This window comes from Pogona vitticeps, chromosome 15 (genome assembly GCF_051106095.1).
Source record: "Pogona vitticeps strain Pit_001003342236 chromosome 15, PviZW2.1, whole genome shotgun sequence".
Classification (NCBI taxonomy): Eukaryota; Metazoa; Chordata; class Lepidosauria; order Squamata; family Agamidae; genus Pogona; species Pogona vitticeps.
In genome coordinates, this window is record NC_135797.1 from 12,063,645 (window position 1) to 12,081,910 (window position 18,266).

The 18,266-nt window shown below is 49.8% G+C and overlaps 2 protein-coding genes and 1 non-coding gene across 3 annotated transcripts; 1 reads left to right on the forward strand and 2 right to left on the reverse strand.

Moving 5' to 3' along the window:
- Positions 1 to 1,218: 1,218 nt before the first annotated feature.
- BRMS1 (BRMS1 transcriptional repressor and anoikis regulator) lies at positions 1,219 to 14,764 on the reverse strand. Its single transcript, XM_072984501.2, has 11 exons — positions 14,636 to 14,764; positions 9,753 to 9,894; positions 8,775 to 8,865; positions 7,723 to 7,850; positions 6,776 to 6,855; positions 5,231 to 5,327; positions 4,490 to 4,582; positions 3,134 to 3,198; positions 2,492 to 2,531; positions 2,158 to 2,296; positions 1,219 to 1,759 (listed from the first exon to the last, which is right to left on the reverse strand). The coding sequence occupies exons 1-11, from the start codon at positions 14,675 to 14,677 to the stop codon at positions 1,642 to 1,644; spliced, it is 1,035 nt and encodes a 344-aa protein (XP_072840602.2). The 5' UTR covers positions 14,678 to 14,764; the 3' UTR covers positions 1,219 to 1,641.
- Positions 13,673 to 17,056, reverse strand: B4GAT1 (beta-1,4-glucuronyltransferase 1). Its single transcript, XM_020816010.3, has 3 exons — positions 16,779 to 17,056; positions 15,472 to 16,676; positions 13,673 to 14,886 (listed from the first exon to the last, which is right to left on the reverse strand). Exons 2-3 carry the CDS (start codon positions 16,531 to 16,533, stop codon positions 14,695 to 14,697), a joined length of 1,254 nt encoding a protein of 417 aa, XP_020671669.3. The 5' UTR covers positions 16,534 to 16,676; positions 16,779 to 17,056; the 3' UTR covers positions 13,673 to 14,694.
- A 204-nt stretch (positions 17,057 to 17,260) lies between these two features.
- Positions 17,261 to 17,342, forward strand: TRNAS-GCU (transfer RNA serine (anticodon GCU)). Its single transcript has one exon. It is a non-coding gene; the product is annotated as a tRNA-Ser (tRNA).
- The last annotated feature ends 924 nt before the right edge of the window (positions 17,343 to 18,266 follow it).

The following is an 18,266-nucleotide window of genomic DNA, read 5'->3' on the forward strand; positions in this document are numbered from 1 at the left end:
AGTCAGAACTGCATTATAACAATTTTGTTTCGTACCCTGCTTGGAAATGGGGTTGAAGGTATATAAATAGGCAGCAATGTCAATGTTTGTTGGCGAGAGTTGCGGTACGACTCAAGAGATCCGGGTGTGAAAAGAGCAAGACCACGAAACCCACTCGCCATCTGACTTAGGCTTGCTGTAAGGACCAATTAATAGAAACGTAGGCTATACAGGCGAGTCCTAGAATCTCAGGATTCGCACCGGTGGCCTGCAGTGCCGCCTCCCGCTTCAGAGGCCTCAATATCCTGGCATTTGCCCTTCTGTATTTTCAGCAAAATTCCCATGATTGGAATTCACACTGGCTTCCTTTATTAGATTTTGAATTTTCCCCCTGAACTTCCTTGAAGCACACAACACCGTAAGGAGGAGAAGGGGGTGTGTGGTGTCTGGGGAGCTCAGAAAAACATTACATTTTTTGGATGGAGCTGGGGGATTCTGGGAACTGTGGTTAAAAATAAATAAATAAATAAGGCTTCCAAGCGTAAACCGTACGACGGCGGATGGGTGACCAAGCAGCCCTAGCAGAACGGATAACTCATCTGACTTCAGGAGTTGGCACTAAGAGGAATTCCAGATGTCTTTTCATTCAAAAGCAAAGTACCGGAGACTTCGTCCCAGCTCATGGCTAGGGGGCGATGGGATTTGTAGTCAACAAAAAAACGAGGCCAGGCTGGCCTCATTTTGGTCGCCCCTCCGCAACGCAGGCGAAGACCTTTCCCTTCAGCCAAGTTTTCCCCCCCCCCCCGAGGGATGGGCTGCCTGGGCGAAGCTTTTTTTAAATGGATGGTTGCACCTGTTTTGAATGTGTTTTGGTGTTACTTATGTTTGTGTGTGTGTGTGTGTGTGCGGTATTTGTTGATCCTTTTTAATATCCTCCCTGTGGTTGGCCTTAATATGGTCTCTGAAGGACGTCAGCCACCTTGGGGGTCGTTTTTCAGGAGAAAGGCGGGAGTAAAAACATTTTAAATAAATAAATTTGCACACACACACAAACCCAGAAAACTCTAGATCTGCAGAAGGCGATGGGCAGCTGGAGGCTAGTATTTAGGATCAGCGAAGCACTGCGTGGCTCCTTCCTTCCACACATCGAACACCCCCCCCCCGGCATCCTCTACCTTTCCTCTGCCCCCAAACGGTTCGTGCTGAGTTAAGGAAGCCAGAAACGGAAGGGTCAGGTGGTGGTGGTGGTGGTGGATTTCACTTTGGTGTTTTATTTCTGGGGGGTGGGGGTGGCGGCTTCCAGACAGAGGCGCTGCCGGCCACCCCAACCCTGACTTCCTGACAGACAGAAGCCAAACACGCTTGGCAAGCGCAGTCCGACTTGTAGCAGGAGCATCGCAGGCGTTACCATCAACTCGATGCGCGGCAAGGAGGCCGGTGTCCTCTGACCCAGAAAGGCTGGTCTGGGATATTCGTCACAGTGAGCGGTTCTCCCTTCTGTCCCGGGACGGGAATCAAAAGAGGCAGCGACGGGACACAGCTTCGGCTAGAGGTCCCCTCGGTTTCCAAGCGAGAGAAGCACAAGAGAACGGCCCGGAGGGTTCCGGGAGAAGCCCGGGGGGAGCCAGAGTCTGCGGCCCCCGTCGTGGGGGTCCCAAATTCCTAGATCCTGTGCACGGAGTACTTGCCCTTCTGAAGCTGGGACATGTAGAGTTTGGTCTTGGTGCCATCATCCCTGCGAAGCCAAACTTCTCCTGTGCTGATGGCTGTAATGACCGCCCTAACGAGGAGAGAAGGGAGAAGGTTCGGAAGAGACCAGCGAAAACAGGGAGGGGGGGGAGGCTTGATAGCACGGCCTGAAGTCTTCTCAATTTTTGAAGACCAACCACGCCCAGGGCTGATTTAAACAAAAAGAACGGTTGCAGAGGCGATCAGGACTTTGAAACGGCCGATTTGCTGTAAAAGAACCTGGACATGAGATGCTACCTTCTATCCTGGAAATCACGTGTAGTCATCCCAACAAAGCGTTACTGACAAACTAGACACTTCAGGCCTCCCCTAAGTTTGCTCCAGGCTCAAATCTGCACAACCCTCCCTGCTTTCAGGGAGAGGAGGTGCCCCTGAATGCACCGGGCAGGGTAGCTGCCCAGCCTGCTTTCTCCGGCCTTTTGCACTCACTGGACAGGCGCCTCGTCCCCCACGCGCAAAGAGACGGTCTGCCCTCTGACGTAGACGTCGCCTTCGTAATGGAGGTGGCCGTCTTCACAGTGCGCAGAGAAGAGGGATGGAGAAGGCAGCTTTTCGGCTTTCACCGGGCCTGGAGAAAGGAAAGGAGGCCGGAAAGTTGGGGGGGGGGAATCAGGGCGTTTTAAGGGGAGGCACTGGGAGTCTCTCCAATCCACATCGCCCAAGATCCCCAATCGCACAGAGAGAAGCCCCTGAAAAGGTGGGGAACGGCCCCCAGCATCTCATGAAACCAAGGGAGAGAAAATTAAAAAATAACAACACCTGCCTTCTAGTTTCCTCTTCGGGGGCGAGACTGCGGCTTTAGCCTGGGAAGAAAACAATAAGGCAGAGCTGAGAAAGAGGCTTCGTTGACTCAAAGTGATGAAATAGTGGGGTTCTCCCCCCCCCCATTTTTGACTACAAGTAAGAGAATATTCCCAGCAGCCTATCCCAAAAGCAACTTTCCCCATCTCTGCCCTGAGTGCCTCGATGAAGGTTTCCCTACAGTCTCTTTAACTTTCTCAAAACAGTACAACAGTATGGACTCGTGCTTTGAGATTTGATGTACAGCCGTTCCGTTCCAAAAATCTTAACCATCGCAGGACAGAAAGGCCAAGGAAAATCCAGCCGGCTCTTTCTCCTCCTGAGTCAGAATTTCTTTTTCATGCTGGAATGATCTGCATGGTTTTAACATATGTGATCCGTTGGTTTTATTCTACACAAGGACAGCGGTGAGACACAGGGGTGGTGTTCTAGTGACATCCCTTATCTGAGCATGATGCTTTTGGAACAACAAGAACACCGGCCACAACAATCGGTCTCCCTGGTGTCTCCTCGGTTTCCCTCTCGGAATCACTAGGACACCATCAAAATCCTGACCCTACTCCCCTTCCAGAAACACCTTGCCTCCCACCCCCAACCGACTTACCTTCTTGATGGCAGTCCAGTCCTCCATGATGTCCATCTCATGCAACATGTAGACAATGTACGGCCGTGGGAAAGGAGGGCTAAGGGAAATATCTGCACTCTGTCTGCGCTCAGACCTGCTCACCCCCTTTTCAGACTGAACGTCAAGCTGCACGGCGATTTTTAAACTTTTTAAAAATTTCCAGAACCTCTCAGTTAGCATCGCTACAATTCCTGCAGTTAAAAAAAATCCTAAATCTTTATTTTTTCCCCCCTCTTAATCATTTTGAACACTTTCTGTTCTGCACAGATCGCTAAAGTCAGAGGATACCTGCTTTGACGCAAGTACTCACAATCCCCCTAAAAGGGGGGGGATTGAAAATAAAACAGTCAACGTGATAACGCCGTTGTACAAAATGCTGGTCAGGCTGTACCTTGAGTATTGCGTACAGTTCTGGTTGCTATACCTCAAAAAAGACACTGTGGGACTGGAAAAGGTGCAGAAGAGAGCAACTCAAAGGCTGACTGAGCTGGGGCACCTCCCTTGTGAGGAAAGGCTACAGCGTTTGGGACTCTTTAGTCTAAAGAAAAGGCGCTTGAGGGGGACATGATGGAGACGTATGAAATTATGCAGGGGATGGATAAAGTGGATAGAAGGAAGCTCTTTCCCCCCTCACGCAATACCAGAACCAGGGGACGTCCACCCCAATTGACCGCTGGAGGAGTGAGAACAGACAAATGAAAATATGTATTTGCCTGGCATGTTGTTAGTCTGCGGAACTCCTTGCCACAGGATGTGCTGATGGCACCTAGCTTAGATGCCTCGAAAAAGGGGACAGGGCAGATTTCTGGAGGAAAAGTCCATCGCAGGTGACAAGCCATGATGATGGGGATATATAATCTCTCAGATGCAGGGCAGGGGGATCAGGAGACAAGGATCTCGTGGGCTCTTGTGGGCTCCCAGAGGCATCTGGCAGGGCCACCGTGAGAGGCAGGAAGCTCGACCAGAGGGGTCCTTGGCCTGATCCAGCACAGGGCTCTTCCTAGGTTCTTACATTAAGGCCACGCCTTTCTTCACAACCCCTCCCCGAACAGACCACTCTGGTTCTGACTCCCTAATTCTAATTTCCAAACTCTGACGGACTACACTTATCGATCTCCATCGATGCAGAAATCATCCTCAGCAGCAACAGTGGGGATTCTGGGGGTCGTCATCCCTTTCCCAAGCTTCGGAACGAGGCCGGACTGACCCAACTCCTTGCACAAAACGCCACGAAGGCCTCCAGACCCAGCTTGGCGTGGCTTCACCCTCCCTGAACCCTAACCCCCCTCCCTCTCCCAAGACAAAACACCCAGGGGAGAGCCGAGAAAAGGATATCGGACACCAGCGGCGGTTTCTTCCTCTTTCCGGGCCGCAGAGGGTCCCAATCCTTGGAGCTGTGCTTCGGCTGGAGCTTGTCGTCCCACCATTCTGAGGGAGGAATAGAAAACAGAACTCTTGCCACTCCCTTCCAGCCCATCATCCTCTGGCTGACACAGGCTTCAGGTGTAAGGGAGAGGTCTTTCCCACGAACTCCGCGCCCTGGTCCGTCCTTAAACTGGACCCACCGTGACCTCTTCTGCTTGGGAGCAGGGGCTCTCCTGAGAAGCCCGGGTCCCCCTGCCCCTCCCCTGGGCTGAACCCGGAGGGCTGAGGGCAGCCGCTCCGAGGGTTCCTCTCTCCAGCGCTGACTAGTCCCTGCTCTCCACCATCCTCAACCAAGAACGGTTCCTTCCAATTCCCAAGCTGATCTTATTCAACAGGAGATGGCAAAGGAAGAACACGGAGATGAAGTTATGTGCTCTGCCACTGAGCTGTGGATTCTCCCTGTTCTGCCACCAGGCAGAGTCTCTTAGTCCACCCTGATCCGCGTGGATTACACGGATGGGTGACAGCTCTCCAGGGTTAATAGACAGAGGCCTCTTTTCTCATCCTGCCCATCAGGATTCTCATCAAACCTTGAGCATCCTGTGCCTCCAACAGGTCACCCACCGCAGGGCTACCGTCCTTCCCTTCGAGAGCAGACGACTGGCACACGTAATAAAAAGGTAGCAGCCAGCAAAGCCCTTCCTCACTGACCTGACGTGAGGCCGACACTGTGCCGGTCATCCTCCAAACGCTGGATCCGTTCCAATAAGCGCTCCTGGAGGGTGTCGAAGAGCATCAGCTTCTCACTCTGGGTAGAAAGCAGAGCAATCACGTCAGCCGAGACGCGCTGTGCATTTTCTCTTCCTTCCTCCTCCCCAACGGCGCTTCTACAACATCTACGCCTGCAGGGGACCTCCGAAATTCACCCGCAGCTTTGCCTACAGGAAGACCGGGCTTGCTTCCAGACGTTTATTGATTAGTATTGATAAGCCACTGACATCTATTTCAGGGGGGCGTTCTACAGCAAGAATACTGAACAACAGGGATGTGGTGGTGCTGCGGGTTAAACCACAGAAGCCTCTGGGCTGCAAAGTCAGAAGACCAGCCGTCGTAAGATCAAATCCACACAACGGAGTGAGCGCCCGTCGCTCGTCCCAGCTCCTGCCAACCTAGCAGTTCGAAAGCATGTAAATGCAAGCAGATAAATAGGTACCACCTCGGTGGGAAGGTCACGGCATTCCGTATCTAGCCGCGCTGGCCACGTGACCACGGAAGATTGCCTACGGACAAACGCTGGCTCTACGACTTGGAGACGGGGATGAGCATCGTCCCCTAGAGTCGGACACGACTGGACTAAACGTCGAGGGGAACCTTTACCTAGGCTGAACAACACCAAGACAACCCGCAATAAGAGGTTTGTCAAGAATATCCCACATTGTGGGTGCTGCTTCATTTAAGGCCCTGCTCCGAACCGCCGCTATGAGACTGTCCTTTTGATACCATTCTTGGTTTCGCAAAAAAAAAAAGTTTCAGTACATGCCAGGGAGGAAAGAAGAACATCACCCTTACTAACAAACCTATCTTTATTCTCCCTTTGCTGCAAAAGAAGCTGAAGGCCATATGCTTTTAGTGCCTCATTGCTCATTTTAATCTTCTAACAACCCTGCAAAAATTAAGCTGAGAGGGAGAACAGAACCGACAACAGCAGCTATGGTTCTAGGAGATCACGACACAGAGAAACCAAAAAGCTTTCTTCTTCTGCATGCTAACGAAGGACATCTTTTTGAGAAACGCAGACCAAAATGAAGTTCATTTCTTTTAAAGTATTCCCCCCCTCCTCCCTGACTTAAGAGGCCAGTGTTTTTTTCTACATTCTTGGAGGAATATGTAAAGAGGCAGGGTCAGCAGGAAAGGACGGTTTGCTTCCCTTCCTGAAAAGCACCATTGTTACTTGCTAATTATTGTTTACAAACTAGATCAGGGGGCTCCTGCAAGCTCAAACTTGCAAGCTTAATAGGCGCGCTGGAAGCTGACTCAGGGATTCCTAATTAGGAGAGGAGAGCCACACCACAAACGTAGGACCTAGTCCTGTGGCTTCATTCATAATAGAAGGTTTTGAAAGTGTTGCCCTGTTTAAAAAAAAGGAGATTTAGCAGCTGGGAGAAGATGGGGAGAAAACAAAGGCTTCTTTGCCTCTCTATCCAAGAGGAACAGACAGATAAGAAGGTTTGGGGGGGGGGGACAGGCGAGCCTCACCTCCAAATGTTGCTGCGCTCCTTGCACTTCACACCCATGTTTGTGATGGATCACTTCCAGGCAGAAACCTCGGTAGATTCCTGGCGAGAAAACAAAGCCCCAGGATAGCGTGGAGAGCCTCAGAGGAGAACCGGACAGATTTATAGTTTTTGGAGCATTGCTCTAGTACTGCAAGCTGGAGGATTCTGGGAGTTGCAAGCCTAACTCATCAATCTGGGTTTTTGGATTAATTATTACCGCCATGGCACTTTTCGTCCCATGGGCACACCTGGCTGTCTTCCGCCGCCCCCCCTTTATCCTCTCAGGAGCCTTGCGAGGTAGGTCAGGCTGGACGACAGGACCTGGCCCCAACGGTCTAACCAAAAAGTTTCACTGGGACACCCGCTGTCATCTCCTAAGACTTAATTCAAAAGCCCGCTCTACATCATCCCACGGAAGTCTCAGCCCCATCCCCGAATGGGGGATGCCATGAAAGACAGTGTGTTGTCTTCATTCCTGCTCCGGCAATGACACCCCAAAGCTTGAAAAAAGTTCCTTTTTTAAACTTCTCCTCCCCAGCCAGTCTCTCCCTAGGCTACATGGGAGACGCTGGTGATTGGGAGACGCCAGGAGAATTTTTTCCAAGCTCTGCTTCCACCCCATTCTGTTACATCTAAGCTAGTTCTGTGGTTTAGGCATCTGGCCAGAGATTTGGGGTTTGATTTACCCAGAGGTGCCTGCTTGTCAAAGGGCTGCTGGACTCGAGGATCCACTGGGTCCCTTCCAGCTCGGCAGCGCTAAGATCTGGGATTAGCCGGCGGGCCTTCTGAAGGGACTCAAACACCCACAATTGAGAAAGTAGCCACAGCCCTCTCCCAAAAGTGTTCTAGAGCAGAGATCGCCCTACGAGCTTCCTTCCTCTGCCTCCACCTCCCCCCCCCCCCGTCTTGCCAAAGGATCCCCCTTACCGGCCACTTCAATCCGAATCTGCATGCGATCCTGCAGGACCCTCAGAGGGTCGAGATATTCCGCCGCCTTTCCCGACATCACGTCCTCCAGCTTCGCCTTCACCTGGCTGAGGCGCTCCTTAAAAAGCCTGCAGAGTGACACACCACTATTATTTCGGCTTCCAGCCCCTACGACCTCCTATGGGCTCAGTCAGGACTGGTCACAACATTGATCCTGGAGGTTGTCAAGTCAGAAATTACTTACAGAGACCTTAATTGAGCTTTCCAGGTAAATGGGGTTTTAAGGAGTGGCTTAACTAAATTTCACCATCGCTGCAAGTGAGTTTCCATGGCAGAGTAGGGGATTCAATCTCACATCTCCTGAATTCCAGTATGTCACCGTAATCCAATACAGTCGTGCCCCACTTAACAATTACCCCGCATTATGATGAATTCGCTTCACGACGATGTTTTTGCGATCGCAATTGTGATCGCAAAACGATGGTCTAAAGGTTTTGTTTTTTTTCACTTTGCGAAGATCGGTTCCCTGCTTTGGGAACCGATTCTTCGCATTATGATCAAAACAGCTGATCGTCGGGTTTTCAAAATGGCAGCCGGGTGCTCAAAATGGCTCCCCGCTGTGCTTAGGGACGGATTCCTCGCTATATAGGCACCAAAAATGGCCGCCGTATGGAGGATATTTGCTGGACAGTGAGTTTTCAGCCCATTGGAATACATTAACAGTGTTATAATGCGTTTCAATGGATTTTTTAATTTCCCTTCAATGGGTTTTTTAATTTCGCTGTACAGCGATTTCGCTGGAATGAATTAACGTCGTTAAGCGAGGCACCACTGTACATCACACGGGGCGTATTAGATGTATTGAATATACGAGGTGAACTAGATGCCTAGGTGAACAGAATGTTGCTGTGCCATAGGCCAGCCACGCCAGTTTGGTCCAATTCCCGTTATTAACCTGGAACAGAATCCAGACGCCCCGGGTTCAAATCCCTCCCTTGGCCATGAAGTTCAAAGCAAAAAAAATTTAAAAACACAGGAAGGTAGCAACTCACGTCTCTTTCAGCTCAGTGAATTGCTTTTCCAAGTCCAGCATCTCATCCAGGCACTCCATGCGGCGCCGCTCGCAGTCCTCCTCGTCCATCTCTGCAAACAAAACAGACAACACGTGCTAAATGCTTTTTCTCCGCTATGAGAGCAGGCCCCGAATTTGAGGGAAGCCCTTCCTGCCAGGTCCTTTCGCACTCAGTCCCAGCCCCCTCAATCAGCGCATGTGGTGACAACTTGAGACGGGACTTCCCCAGTGGCTTGTGGAACTCCTTTCCACTGGAGGCCAGAGTGACTCTTTCCCTTCTGCCAGCACACAAAGACCTTTCTCTTTGGGCAAGCTTTGGACCACAGATCCAATAGCACAAGATGGCTGTTTTGTAACAAACTGTCCTTGTCTTCTTTAAACCTTATTTTTCTAAATCTTCAGATTACTGTATTTTTCCGTGTATAATCCAAAATTAAGAAATCTAAGTGGGGCTTAGCAAGTGTAGGGGGAAAGGGATCAAAGCGCTGCAGGATCGCTTTGATCCCTGCTTTCCCCTCCACTTGTTTTCATTCTCTCCTCAGCCTACTTCCGTGTATAAGACGACCCTCAATTATTAGTCTAAAGATTTTAGGCAAAAGTATAGTCTTATACATAGAAAAATACAGTAACTTTATTTTAATATGACTGCATGCTTAGCGACGGTTCAGATATTTCAGTGCACGTACCTGCTATCCTCCCCACCCCCCTGCTATTTTGTCATCCATGATTTTGGAGAAAGATGGGACAGAAATCAAGTCAAAGGCACAACGCCTCCCTCGCCATTTGCTTGCTGGCAAGGGATGAAACAGCTGCAGTCACACATCTGGACAGTCCGCTGCCTGCATGCTCTAACTGCAGGTGGTGGGGTTGGAGGAGGGGAATTGGACATGGGGGTCTTCTGCACAGAAAAGGTAGCTCCCAAAGAAGGGATCTGGGCCCTTCCGCTCACGGCAGCTACCTGAACTCTCCTCTTCAGATTCAGACTGGCTGCCACTGTGTTCGTCCTCGCTCTCTTCTTCGCCGTTCATCTCTGCCGCAGAGTCTCCTTCTGCCTCCATCTCTTTTGGCAGAGGCTGGACAGGCATTGCGCTGTTTTCCAGCTGAGAACAGAGAAGAAGGACCAAATAGGAAGAGGTGAAAAGGCCATCATTGACAATTGTAGATCATTGCACCTATTCTCCAAATAAAGCACGCAGAGCATGGAATTGGTCACTTTTGAGACGCTTTGCTTGAATTAAGCAGATGTGTCTAATCCTTCCCTCTGTAAAGGAAAGCTTGAACCTTATCTAGTACCCAGCATGAATAGAAGTGAAGCAAACTTTTCACATCACAGTCCTCCCTGTAATTAAAAAATAGATACAGTGGTGCCTTGCTTAACGATTACCTTGTTAAACAATGAAACCGCTTGATGAAGTTTTTGCGATCGCAAAACAATGTTCTAATAGGGAAAAATCGCTTAACGATGATCGGTTCCCTGCTTCAGGAACCGATTTTTCACTAGACCAGTGGTTCTTAACCTTTGTTACTCAGGTGTTTTTGAACTGCAACTCCCAGAAACCCCAGCCAGCAGAGCTGATGGTGAAGGCTTCTGGGAGTTGCAGTCCAAAAACATCTGAGTAACAAAGGTTAAGAACCAGTGCGCTAGACGACAATTTTAAAACAGCTTAACGACGGCTCTAAAATGGCTGCCCGCTGTGCAAAATGGCTCCCCGCTGTGATTTAGGACGGATTCTTCACTTTACAGGCACTGAAAATGGCCGCCCCTATGGATGATCTTTGCTGGACGCTGAGGTATTTAGCCCATTGGAACACATTGAGGGGGTTTCAATGGGCTTTTTCATTTCACTTGACGAGGATTTCGCTTAACAGCGATTTCAACGGAACAAATTTTCCTCGTCAAGCAAGGCACCACTGTATAGCTGAAATGAAGCTATATACATGTTTCTTCCCAGAAACATTCCGAATATAGAATTTAGTTTTCTTTTGTTTACACCATGCCTCACGTGTGATTTAAATTAAGGCCAGAAACCTATAGGCATGTACTTGGAAGCAAACCTCACTGAACTCAGGAGAGTTTACTTCAAGGTAAACATGCTTACATGCATGCTTTGATTGTATTCCTGCCTTGAGTAGGGGGTTGGACTTGATGGCCTTTTAGTCCCCTTCCAACTTCACTTTTCTGTGATTCTAGTTTAAGTTACTGTACTATGTTAGCCGCTGTATAAGGGCAGGCAGAAATTCAACAGCTGTATCTTTTCCTTGGCTTTGGGAATGTGAGCTGCACCTGTTGAATATCTCCCCGCCAAGGATGCAGAGTTCAAGCTGCAGAGTTTTGTTGTCGTTGTTTTGGAGTTTGGAATTTTCCTTCTTCTCTGAGACACTGTAAAAAATGGTTTACTCCTCCTTTTCAGGCAAAAGGTAAAATTCAAGAAAAGGTAAAATTAAAGGTAAAATTCAACAAAACACAGACACACAACCGAACCTGTCCGTTTGAATCATTTAGGTTCTATAACAGATAAAAAGCTTGCTTTCTCCCACACATCTGTCTGCATACCTATTAAAATAATTTTTAAAAGATTTCTATTTCACATCCACCCCAAATCTCAGAAACCAGGAGGGGTGAGTTGCTTTTAGCAGCTGTTTAGCAACCAGTATCTAAAATTAATGCAGCCCATTTGTTATGGATGACTTCCCCCCCCCCAAAAAAAAGGACAACGAAGGCCTTCATTACAAGTTGGGAAATTAAGTCTGCATTTTTTTAATGAGCTATTTTAATCTGTCCTGGGCTTGTTTTTTTTTTTTTTTTTAAATATCACCAATATTTTTGGCAGGGTTCTCATTTTTTTATGACTTCCTGGGTTTGGTGTCTCTTTGAATAATTCTGGGGGGGCTTGTGTTTTAAATTGTTGGGAATTAATTAAAATTGTATTTATGACGCTGCCTGTTCCCAGAGGGAGGCAAAGTGGGGTATAAATCTTTTAAAGCAAGGGGTGCCAGCCACTGGAGACCCGCCGGATGTGGTGGGACAACAAGTCCCATCAGCCACCGCCCATCATATAAACTGCCGTCCCACCCCATCCTGAGAGTTACAAACTGCCCACCCGTTTAAAAATAAATTAGGATTACAAGCCACACACACCCCCGAATTAAAATGGACTAACCCGTTTCTTCCTCCAAATGTGATAGGGGAACAGACTATCGAACCCCTTAAACGGGGGGGGGAGTAGATTTTTAATACAGAGAAAGCGGCCTTACACCCCCCACCCCCTACCGCAATGGGCTGGCCCACCGCTTCTCTCTTGCCCGGGCAGTGGGGAAAGGCATCAGATAGGAATGGGCGGAACCAACGTGATCCATAAAAAGGGGGGCATTGGGGAAAGAGCCTGGACCCCCTCATTACCTGGGGGAGGGGCTGAGGAAGACGCAAACCGCGCTCGGGCCTGTCTTCAGCAATCGGAAGTCGAGCTCGTTCGGCCCGCCCACCCGCGTGAGCCAATCACCAGCGGCTTTTAGGCGGCTGCGTCTCGCAAGCCGCTTAGTCTCTATGGTCCTCGCTTCGCTTCCTCGGCTCGCTGTTCCCTTTCGCAAGGCGTTGTGGGAAACCGGAAGTGTCGATGGGAAGGGAGGGGGGGAACCGGTGCCATGGGAACCAAAATCAGGGCGAAGAGAAACTTAATTTCTGAAATAAATGAAAAGAGCCGTTGGGGGTCCGTAGCAAATGCAAGAGGAGGCGACCCTTTTATATGCCACTAAAAACAATCATCACACCCTCCACGAAAGCTTGCGTGTGGTATGATGATGTCAGTGGCCTACAAAGGAATCGCCTCTGCTTGGATTTGTTTTTTTTGCGTGTGAAGACTCTGAAAGTTATGTAACAACAAAGTAAAAAAACAAACAAATAAAGCATTCAGGCACAAAACATGTTTGAACACCTACAGCTTAAAAAACTAAAAGCCTCTTGAAGGTTGAAAATCCCATAAGGCTGAAAAAAAAAGCGAGTATTGCCATGGAGACTGGCCTCCCCCTCCTCATGGCTCACTCCCCCACACACACACCATATGGGCTATCTATATGTTTGACGGCTTTGTGAAATACCAAGTGAGGCTTTGTGACCCAACAGGTACATCGGAGTCCTTTTCCTGGCTTCTCCATCGGAATGATTATACAGCGGTGCCTCGCTTAACGGCGATAATCCGTTCCAGGAAAATCGCCGTTAAGCGAAAACATCGTAAAGTGAAAATAAAAAGCCCACTGAAACACATTGAAAACCTTTCAATGCGTTCCAATGGGCTTAAAACTCTCCGTCCAGTGAGGATCCTCCATATGGCGGCCGTTTTCGCTGCCTTTCTTGTGAGGAATCCGTTCCTAAACACAGTGGGGAGCCATTTTATTTACCCGGCGGCCATTTTGAAACCACCGATCAGCTGTTGAAAAATCATCATTTTGTGAAGAATCGGTTTCCGAAGCAGGGAACAGATCATCGCAAAGCGAAATCCCCCCATTTAGACCATCATTTTGCGATCACAATTCCGATCTCAAAAAGATCATCGTTAAGCGGATTTGTCGTAATGCGGGGCAATCATAAAGTGAGGCACCACTGTATTCCACATCACGGCATGCAGGGAGGACAGGTCATGAAGCCCTGCTGTTTAAGGCTGCTGCCATTAAACCGCTTGATGTCCACACCACTAGGGTGGCCAGACGTCCGGCAAAAGGGGGAACAGGTCCTCCTTTTTAGCCGAATGTCCTCCGTCCGCCAGGCAAAGATAAAAACCTTTAAAATGTCCAGCTTTTGTATATTTTATGTTATAATTTGGATGGGAGGGGGAGAGGGGCTTCAATCAGTCGGCGCAACAGAGCAAAAAAAAAAAAAAAGCATTTTTAAACTAAGTGGTTTAGTTTAATTCATTTGCAGACTGCAATTTCCAGGTAAGGAAATAAATTAAGCGCCACTCTCCTGTCTCAGGAGGTACCTAAACATCCCACTATCTGGGAAAAGAAATCAAAGCTACCCATTTCGGGAAAAGCATCTGAGGCAGAACACAAAAATCATGGCATTGTTGCTCTGTTCCCCCCCCACACACACACACACAAAGATAATCAGACCTTACTGGTCTGGGCCATCCCCAAAGTCCACTTTCTCTCCCCGTGTCTCTTAATTAATCATCATACAACTTCACACTTGATTCCACAGGATTCTCACACAGCATTCCAGTCAATGAGAGATTTGATGGAGAGGGGGGTACACTGAGTGTTTGTAAGCACCATGGGGAACGGGTGGGATAGAAAGCTTCTTTACAAAGTAAGGTCTAACAGATGCCCAGGGTTTTTAGCAAGGATTTATATTCTCAGATAAAATCCCCTTTCTTCCCCCATGCCCTCGAAAGCAATATATAAAAATACCCAGATATGGTAATTTGATGGATTTCTTTGGGCACCTTGTGGCTTTCTAGACGCCAGAATCTCTACCCCGCCAACAGTAAGGAGTGAGTTGGATTCCGCCAACCTCTGAAGAGAGAGACGTTGTTCACTCCTAGTGTGAGACAATTGTCTCTCCAAACGACTCCTCGAGATGTTAGGTTGGGGTAACTAATCCGTACACAGCGACCATAAAAATGTCAGTGGGTCTCTAAACAGATGTAAACATAGCTGCCGATAAACGAACAGAACAGTCAAAAGTTGAGTGTGACCATCTCAAAATGATGCACCCAACTTTTTGCCAACCACAGGTCTATTTGGGGTAGACAAGCCACTCTGTTTTCTTCCACGCACTCCGACAAGCATCGGAGTGGTCCTTCTCCTGAGCTGGTCCTCTCTCTCAAAGCAGGTCGCAACACTCACATTTTCCTGCCCTCTGAAAGAGGCATGGGGCTCTTCTCCCATTAGGTGCGGGTGCGAAATCAGCACCGACGGGGCGAGGTGGGGTATTTGGCTTTCAGCTCCTGCTTGAACTGTCGAAAGAGCACCTTGTTGCGCTGGTTCTCGGCATCCTTTTGCGCGTGGAATTCACTCGCCACCTTGAAGCCCTTGTGCACCAGGAAGGCGTTGCTCAGCACCGAGAAACGGTATCCGGCCACGTGGAGCTCGCAGGCCTAGCCAGGGGAAAAAAAAAGCAAGGTGAACGAGCGCGAGCACTTTACCACCCCGAAAACAACAGTCTCCTCTGATTTTGGAAGCCACGCACGGCGGGGCCTTTTTAGTAAGAGACCACCAGGATCCTTTTTAGTAAGAGACCACCAGGATCCGTCAGAGAGAGCCAGGAAAGAATTTGGCCCAAAACTCTGGAGAACGGCTGTCATTCAAACACTGTGGCCTGACTCAGTTTAAGGCAGCTTCTTGTGTAACAGAGGAAGAATTAAAACGCCTTTTCGCTACAGACCTAGAACACTCAAGAACAACTCCCCACATATCCCGTAACATTTATGATTGTCAGGACAGAATTTTATCTCGAGGGACTTGTCAGCATTGCCTGAGAGGCCACCGAATACGAACTATGGCCAAGTCAGGATTTGAACTCAGCTCTCCACATGTCTAGCAAAATGTTCTCATGCTTCTTAACAAGAAGGTGGCGGTTCAGGTTGAAGAGCCTTCTGCCGCTCAGCCCAAGGTGGGCTCAAATTAAGGATTTCGCTTTACCCCTCTGACCTCGGGGGCCGGCCCTTGCCCCGCACACCTACCTGGCTGATGCGGTTGAAGCCGTACTGCTTGAAACGTTCGTCGTAGGGGGGAACCGAACTAGCACCAATGTAGAAAGGCTCCCAGGGGTCCTGCCACTCCACCTCGTAGGCCACGCGCAGGGGCCCGCCGACGGGCAGATTGAGCCAGTGGGAGTAGTTGGTGGGGGCCTGGCATCGCAAGCAGAGCTCCTCGTAGAACGGCCGGATCTCGCCCACTTGGTACAGCTGCAGCAGCTCCATCTTGCTCCCGGGGATGCGGCGAGTGTGGCGGATTTCAAAAGCCGGCACCACGTAGACGCCGGGGGTCCCCTCGTCGGGGGCTCTGGGCAGCGCCAGGAAGGCCTCCCGCAGACCCTCGCTGGGCACCATGTCCATGTCCACCACCAGCACCCAATGCCCACCCACCGCCCTCCGAGCGACGTTGCGGAGCAGGTTGTTGGGATAGGAGGCGTTGGCGACGTCCATGGCATAATTCCGGCGCCCGGCCCCGACCCGTGCCAGTCGGACGTAGACGTCGCTGCAGGATTTGAGCCGGCCCAACTCCGGGTGATCCTCCGACTCCGGGAACATCGCCACCTGCTCCGCCGGGCACACCAAGTGGAGGCGAAAGAACTGGCGGACCGGCGGGCAGAGGGCGGCCAGGGCGTAGACGATCACCGTGGCCAAGCGGACGTCGGCCGGGCCCGGCGCAAAGAGGGCCACGGAGATGGGGCCCTGCCAGCGTTCGGCCAGCTGCTGAGCGTGGTGCAAGTTGCCCAGGCTGGTGTGGGTGACCAGCACCACATCCTGGCGGCTTCGGCCACCCCAGGTGGCCTGCAGCATGTCCTGGTAGATGCGGTACTGCCCGCTGGCGTCCAGGGTGCCTCCGCTGGCCAGCACCCGCTCGAGCCTCTCCTTGTGCCCGTCCCAGGGCAAGGGCCGGCCGTGGCCCCGGAAAAGCCCGGCATAGTGGGAGCGTTGATCCTGCCCGTGCAGTCCGGAAAGGAGGCCCAAGTAGAGCAGCTGCAGGCCGGCCACCAGTGCTAAGGCCGCTGCCAGCACCTGGAAGCAGGAGCAGTGCATGGGCCTCCCAGGGAGGAGGAGGAGGAGGATGCTGATGAAGGCAGGTCCTCAAACCCGGCCCATCGGCTCTGCCCTCCTGCTTCCCTCCCCTTTGCAAAAGAGACAAACCCAGGGAAACATTTCATGCAAATCCAGGCTGGAAGCTGGAGAGGAAAAAAAAAATCACAGGAAAAAGAGAATTATTATTTTTTTTAAAAAAGGAGGGGGGAATAAATAAATAAATGTAAAAACGCACTGCCGGATACCTGCAGGGCTTTCGCCGTCCTCTTTCCTGGGGGGGGAGAAATAGCTGTCCAGCCTTGCACACGGAGTCCGAAATTGGGATTTGGAAAATGGAAAGGGGGTGGAGGCGGGGGGGGGGAGGGAAATGAGCCTCCGGCGCCCCCTGCTGCCTCGGAGGGGGACACTTCCTCATCATCCTCATCATCCTCCACGACAATAAAGCCACCACCATCCCCAGCCCAAGCATGCATGCACGGTGCATGGGCTTCCCCTGCTTTAGATGCTTCCCCCCCTTTTGATGAGTTTTGAGCTGATTGGGATTGGGGGCGATCCAGGGGGGGTTCCTGCACCCCGAAGAGGAGAGACCCCCCCTGCCTTTGCATGGGGAAAAGGGGGGCTTCCTGGGCGTATTTTGGGGTGGGGTGGGGGGTATGGATGTGCATGCATCTCTTGCCCAGGAGGGAGGAGCTATAGACCAGGTAGAAAGGAGAGCCTTGCTCCGTGAGACGAGGTGGCCGAGTGGTTAAGGCGATGGACTGCTAATCCATTGTGCTCTGCACGCGTGGGTTCGAATCCCATCCTCGTCGCTTCCCCTTTTTGGAGTGGCTTTGGGGGGGGGGAAGACATCACACCCGGTTGTGTGTTACATTTTTTTTGGGGGGGGGGGGAGAGAAAAACAAACTTTCTTTCGTGTCTCAGCGCCTGGAGCGAGAGAGACAGAAAAAAAAATCCAAATTTCCTTTGGGTTTCCACTGGCTTGGAAGCCCCTTACAACCCTAGGGCGTTTTGAGTCTCCCCCCCCCCTCCACTTCTTTAATTTAGTAACACGGGAAATAATAAGCAATCAACCAATCTCAGCACTAAAATGTGTCAGGTTAGGGTGGAGATGAAAGGGTTCATTGAAACAATCTTTGTAAAAAAATTTCTTTTTGCAGTAATTACATTGTAACTTCATTGTTAACTGTAGCTATCATTGCAACATTGTACAATATAAATGTACTGTAATTGCAATACTTATTAGCTCTTGTTTATGGCTTTGATTTGAAATGTGATCTCAGGGGAACGCTGTGGGGAGGAAGCAATTAAAACTATTTGCTTAATTGCTGAAGGCAGTCTTATTATTGATTCCCTTACTTTTTTAGTCAGCTTACTGAACTCCGTGGGTTAACATATAGTGACTTGCAGGACACGAGAGAAGGGGATAATGCATTAAACATATAGTATTTTACTCCATACAACCCCCTTGTAAGGTAGGTCACCAGATAGGCGGGGTATAAATTAAATAAATAAAAAAGATAAATAAATATTGTTATATGGCAAGATTGATGGTAGAAGACTAAGTGACAGGACTAGGGACACATAGTAAGTTTGTGACAGAGGGAAAATTCACAGCTAAGTACTTTCTTCTAATATCATAAAGATAAATTTATTGTCAAATTCATATAGTGGTATTAAATGCATAATTTAACTCGTAACAAAGAATCAGGATGTAGCTTACAATATATAGGTGT

Bases quoted from the DNA above. Each gene is read 5' to 3' on its own strand.
- BRMS1 (XM_072984501.2), bottom strand. From the start codon at position 14,677: ATGGGAGAAGAGCCCCATGCCTCTTTCAGAGGGCAGGAAAAT. The intron at 8,866-9,752 runs GTAGCTGCCGTG...TTTTGTTTGCAG, and splicing joins ATCTGAAGAGGAGAGTTCAG to AGATGGACGAGGAGGACTGC. The intron at 3,199-4,489 runs ATATCCTTTTCT...CTCCTTTCCCAC, and splicing joins GAAACCGCCGCTGGTGTCCG to GGCCGTACATTGTCTACATG.
- B4GAT1 (XM_020816010.3), bottom strand. From the start codon at position 16,533: ATGCACTGCTCCTGCTTCCAGGTGCTGGCAGCGGCCTTAGCACTGGTG. The intron at 14,887-15,471 runs GTAGGTGTGCGG...TCCCCTGGCTAG, and splicing joins GCTTCAACCGCATCAGCCAG to GCCTGCGAGCTCCACGTGGC.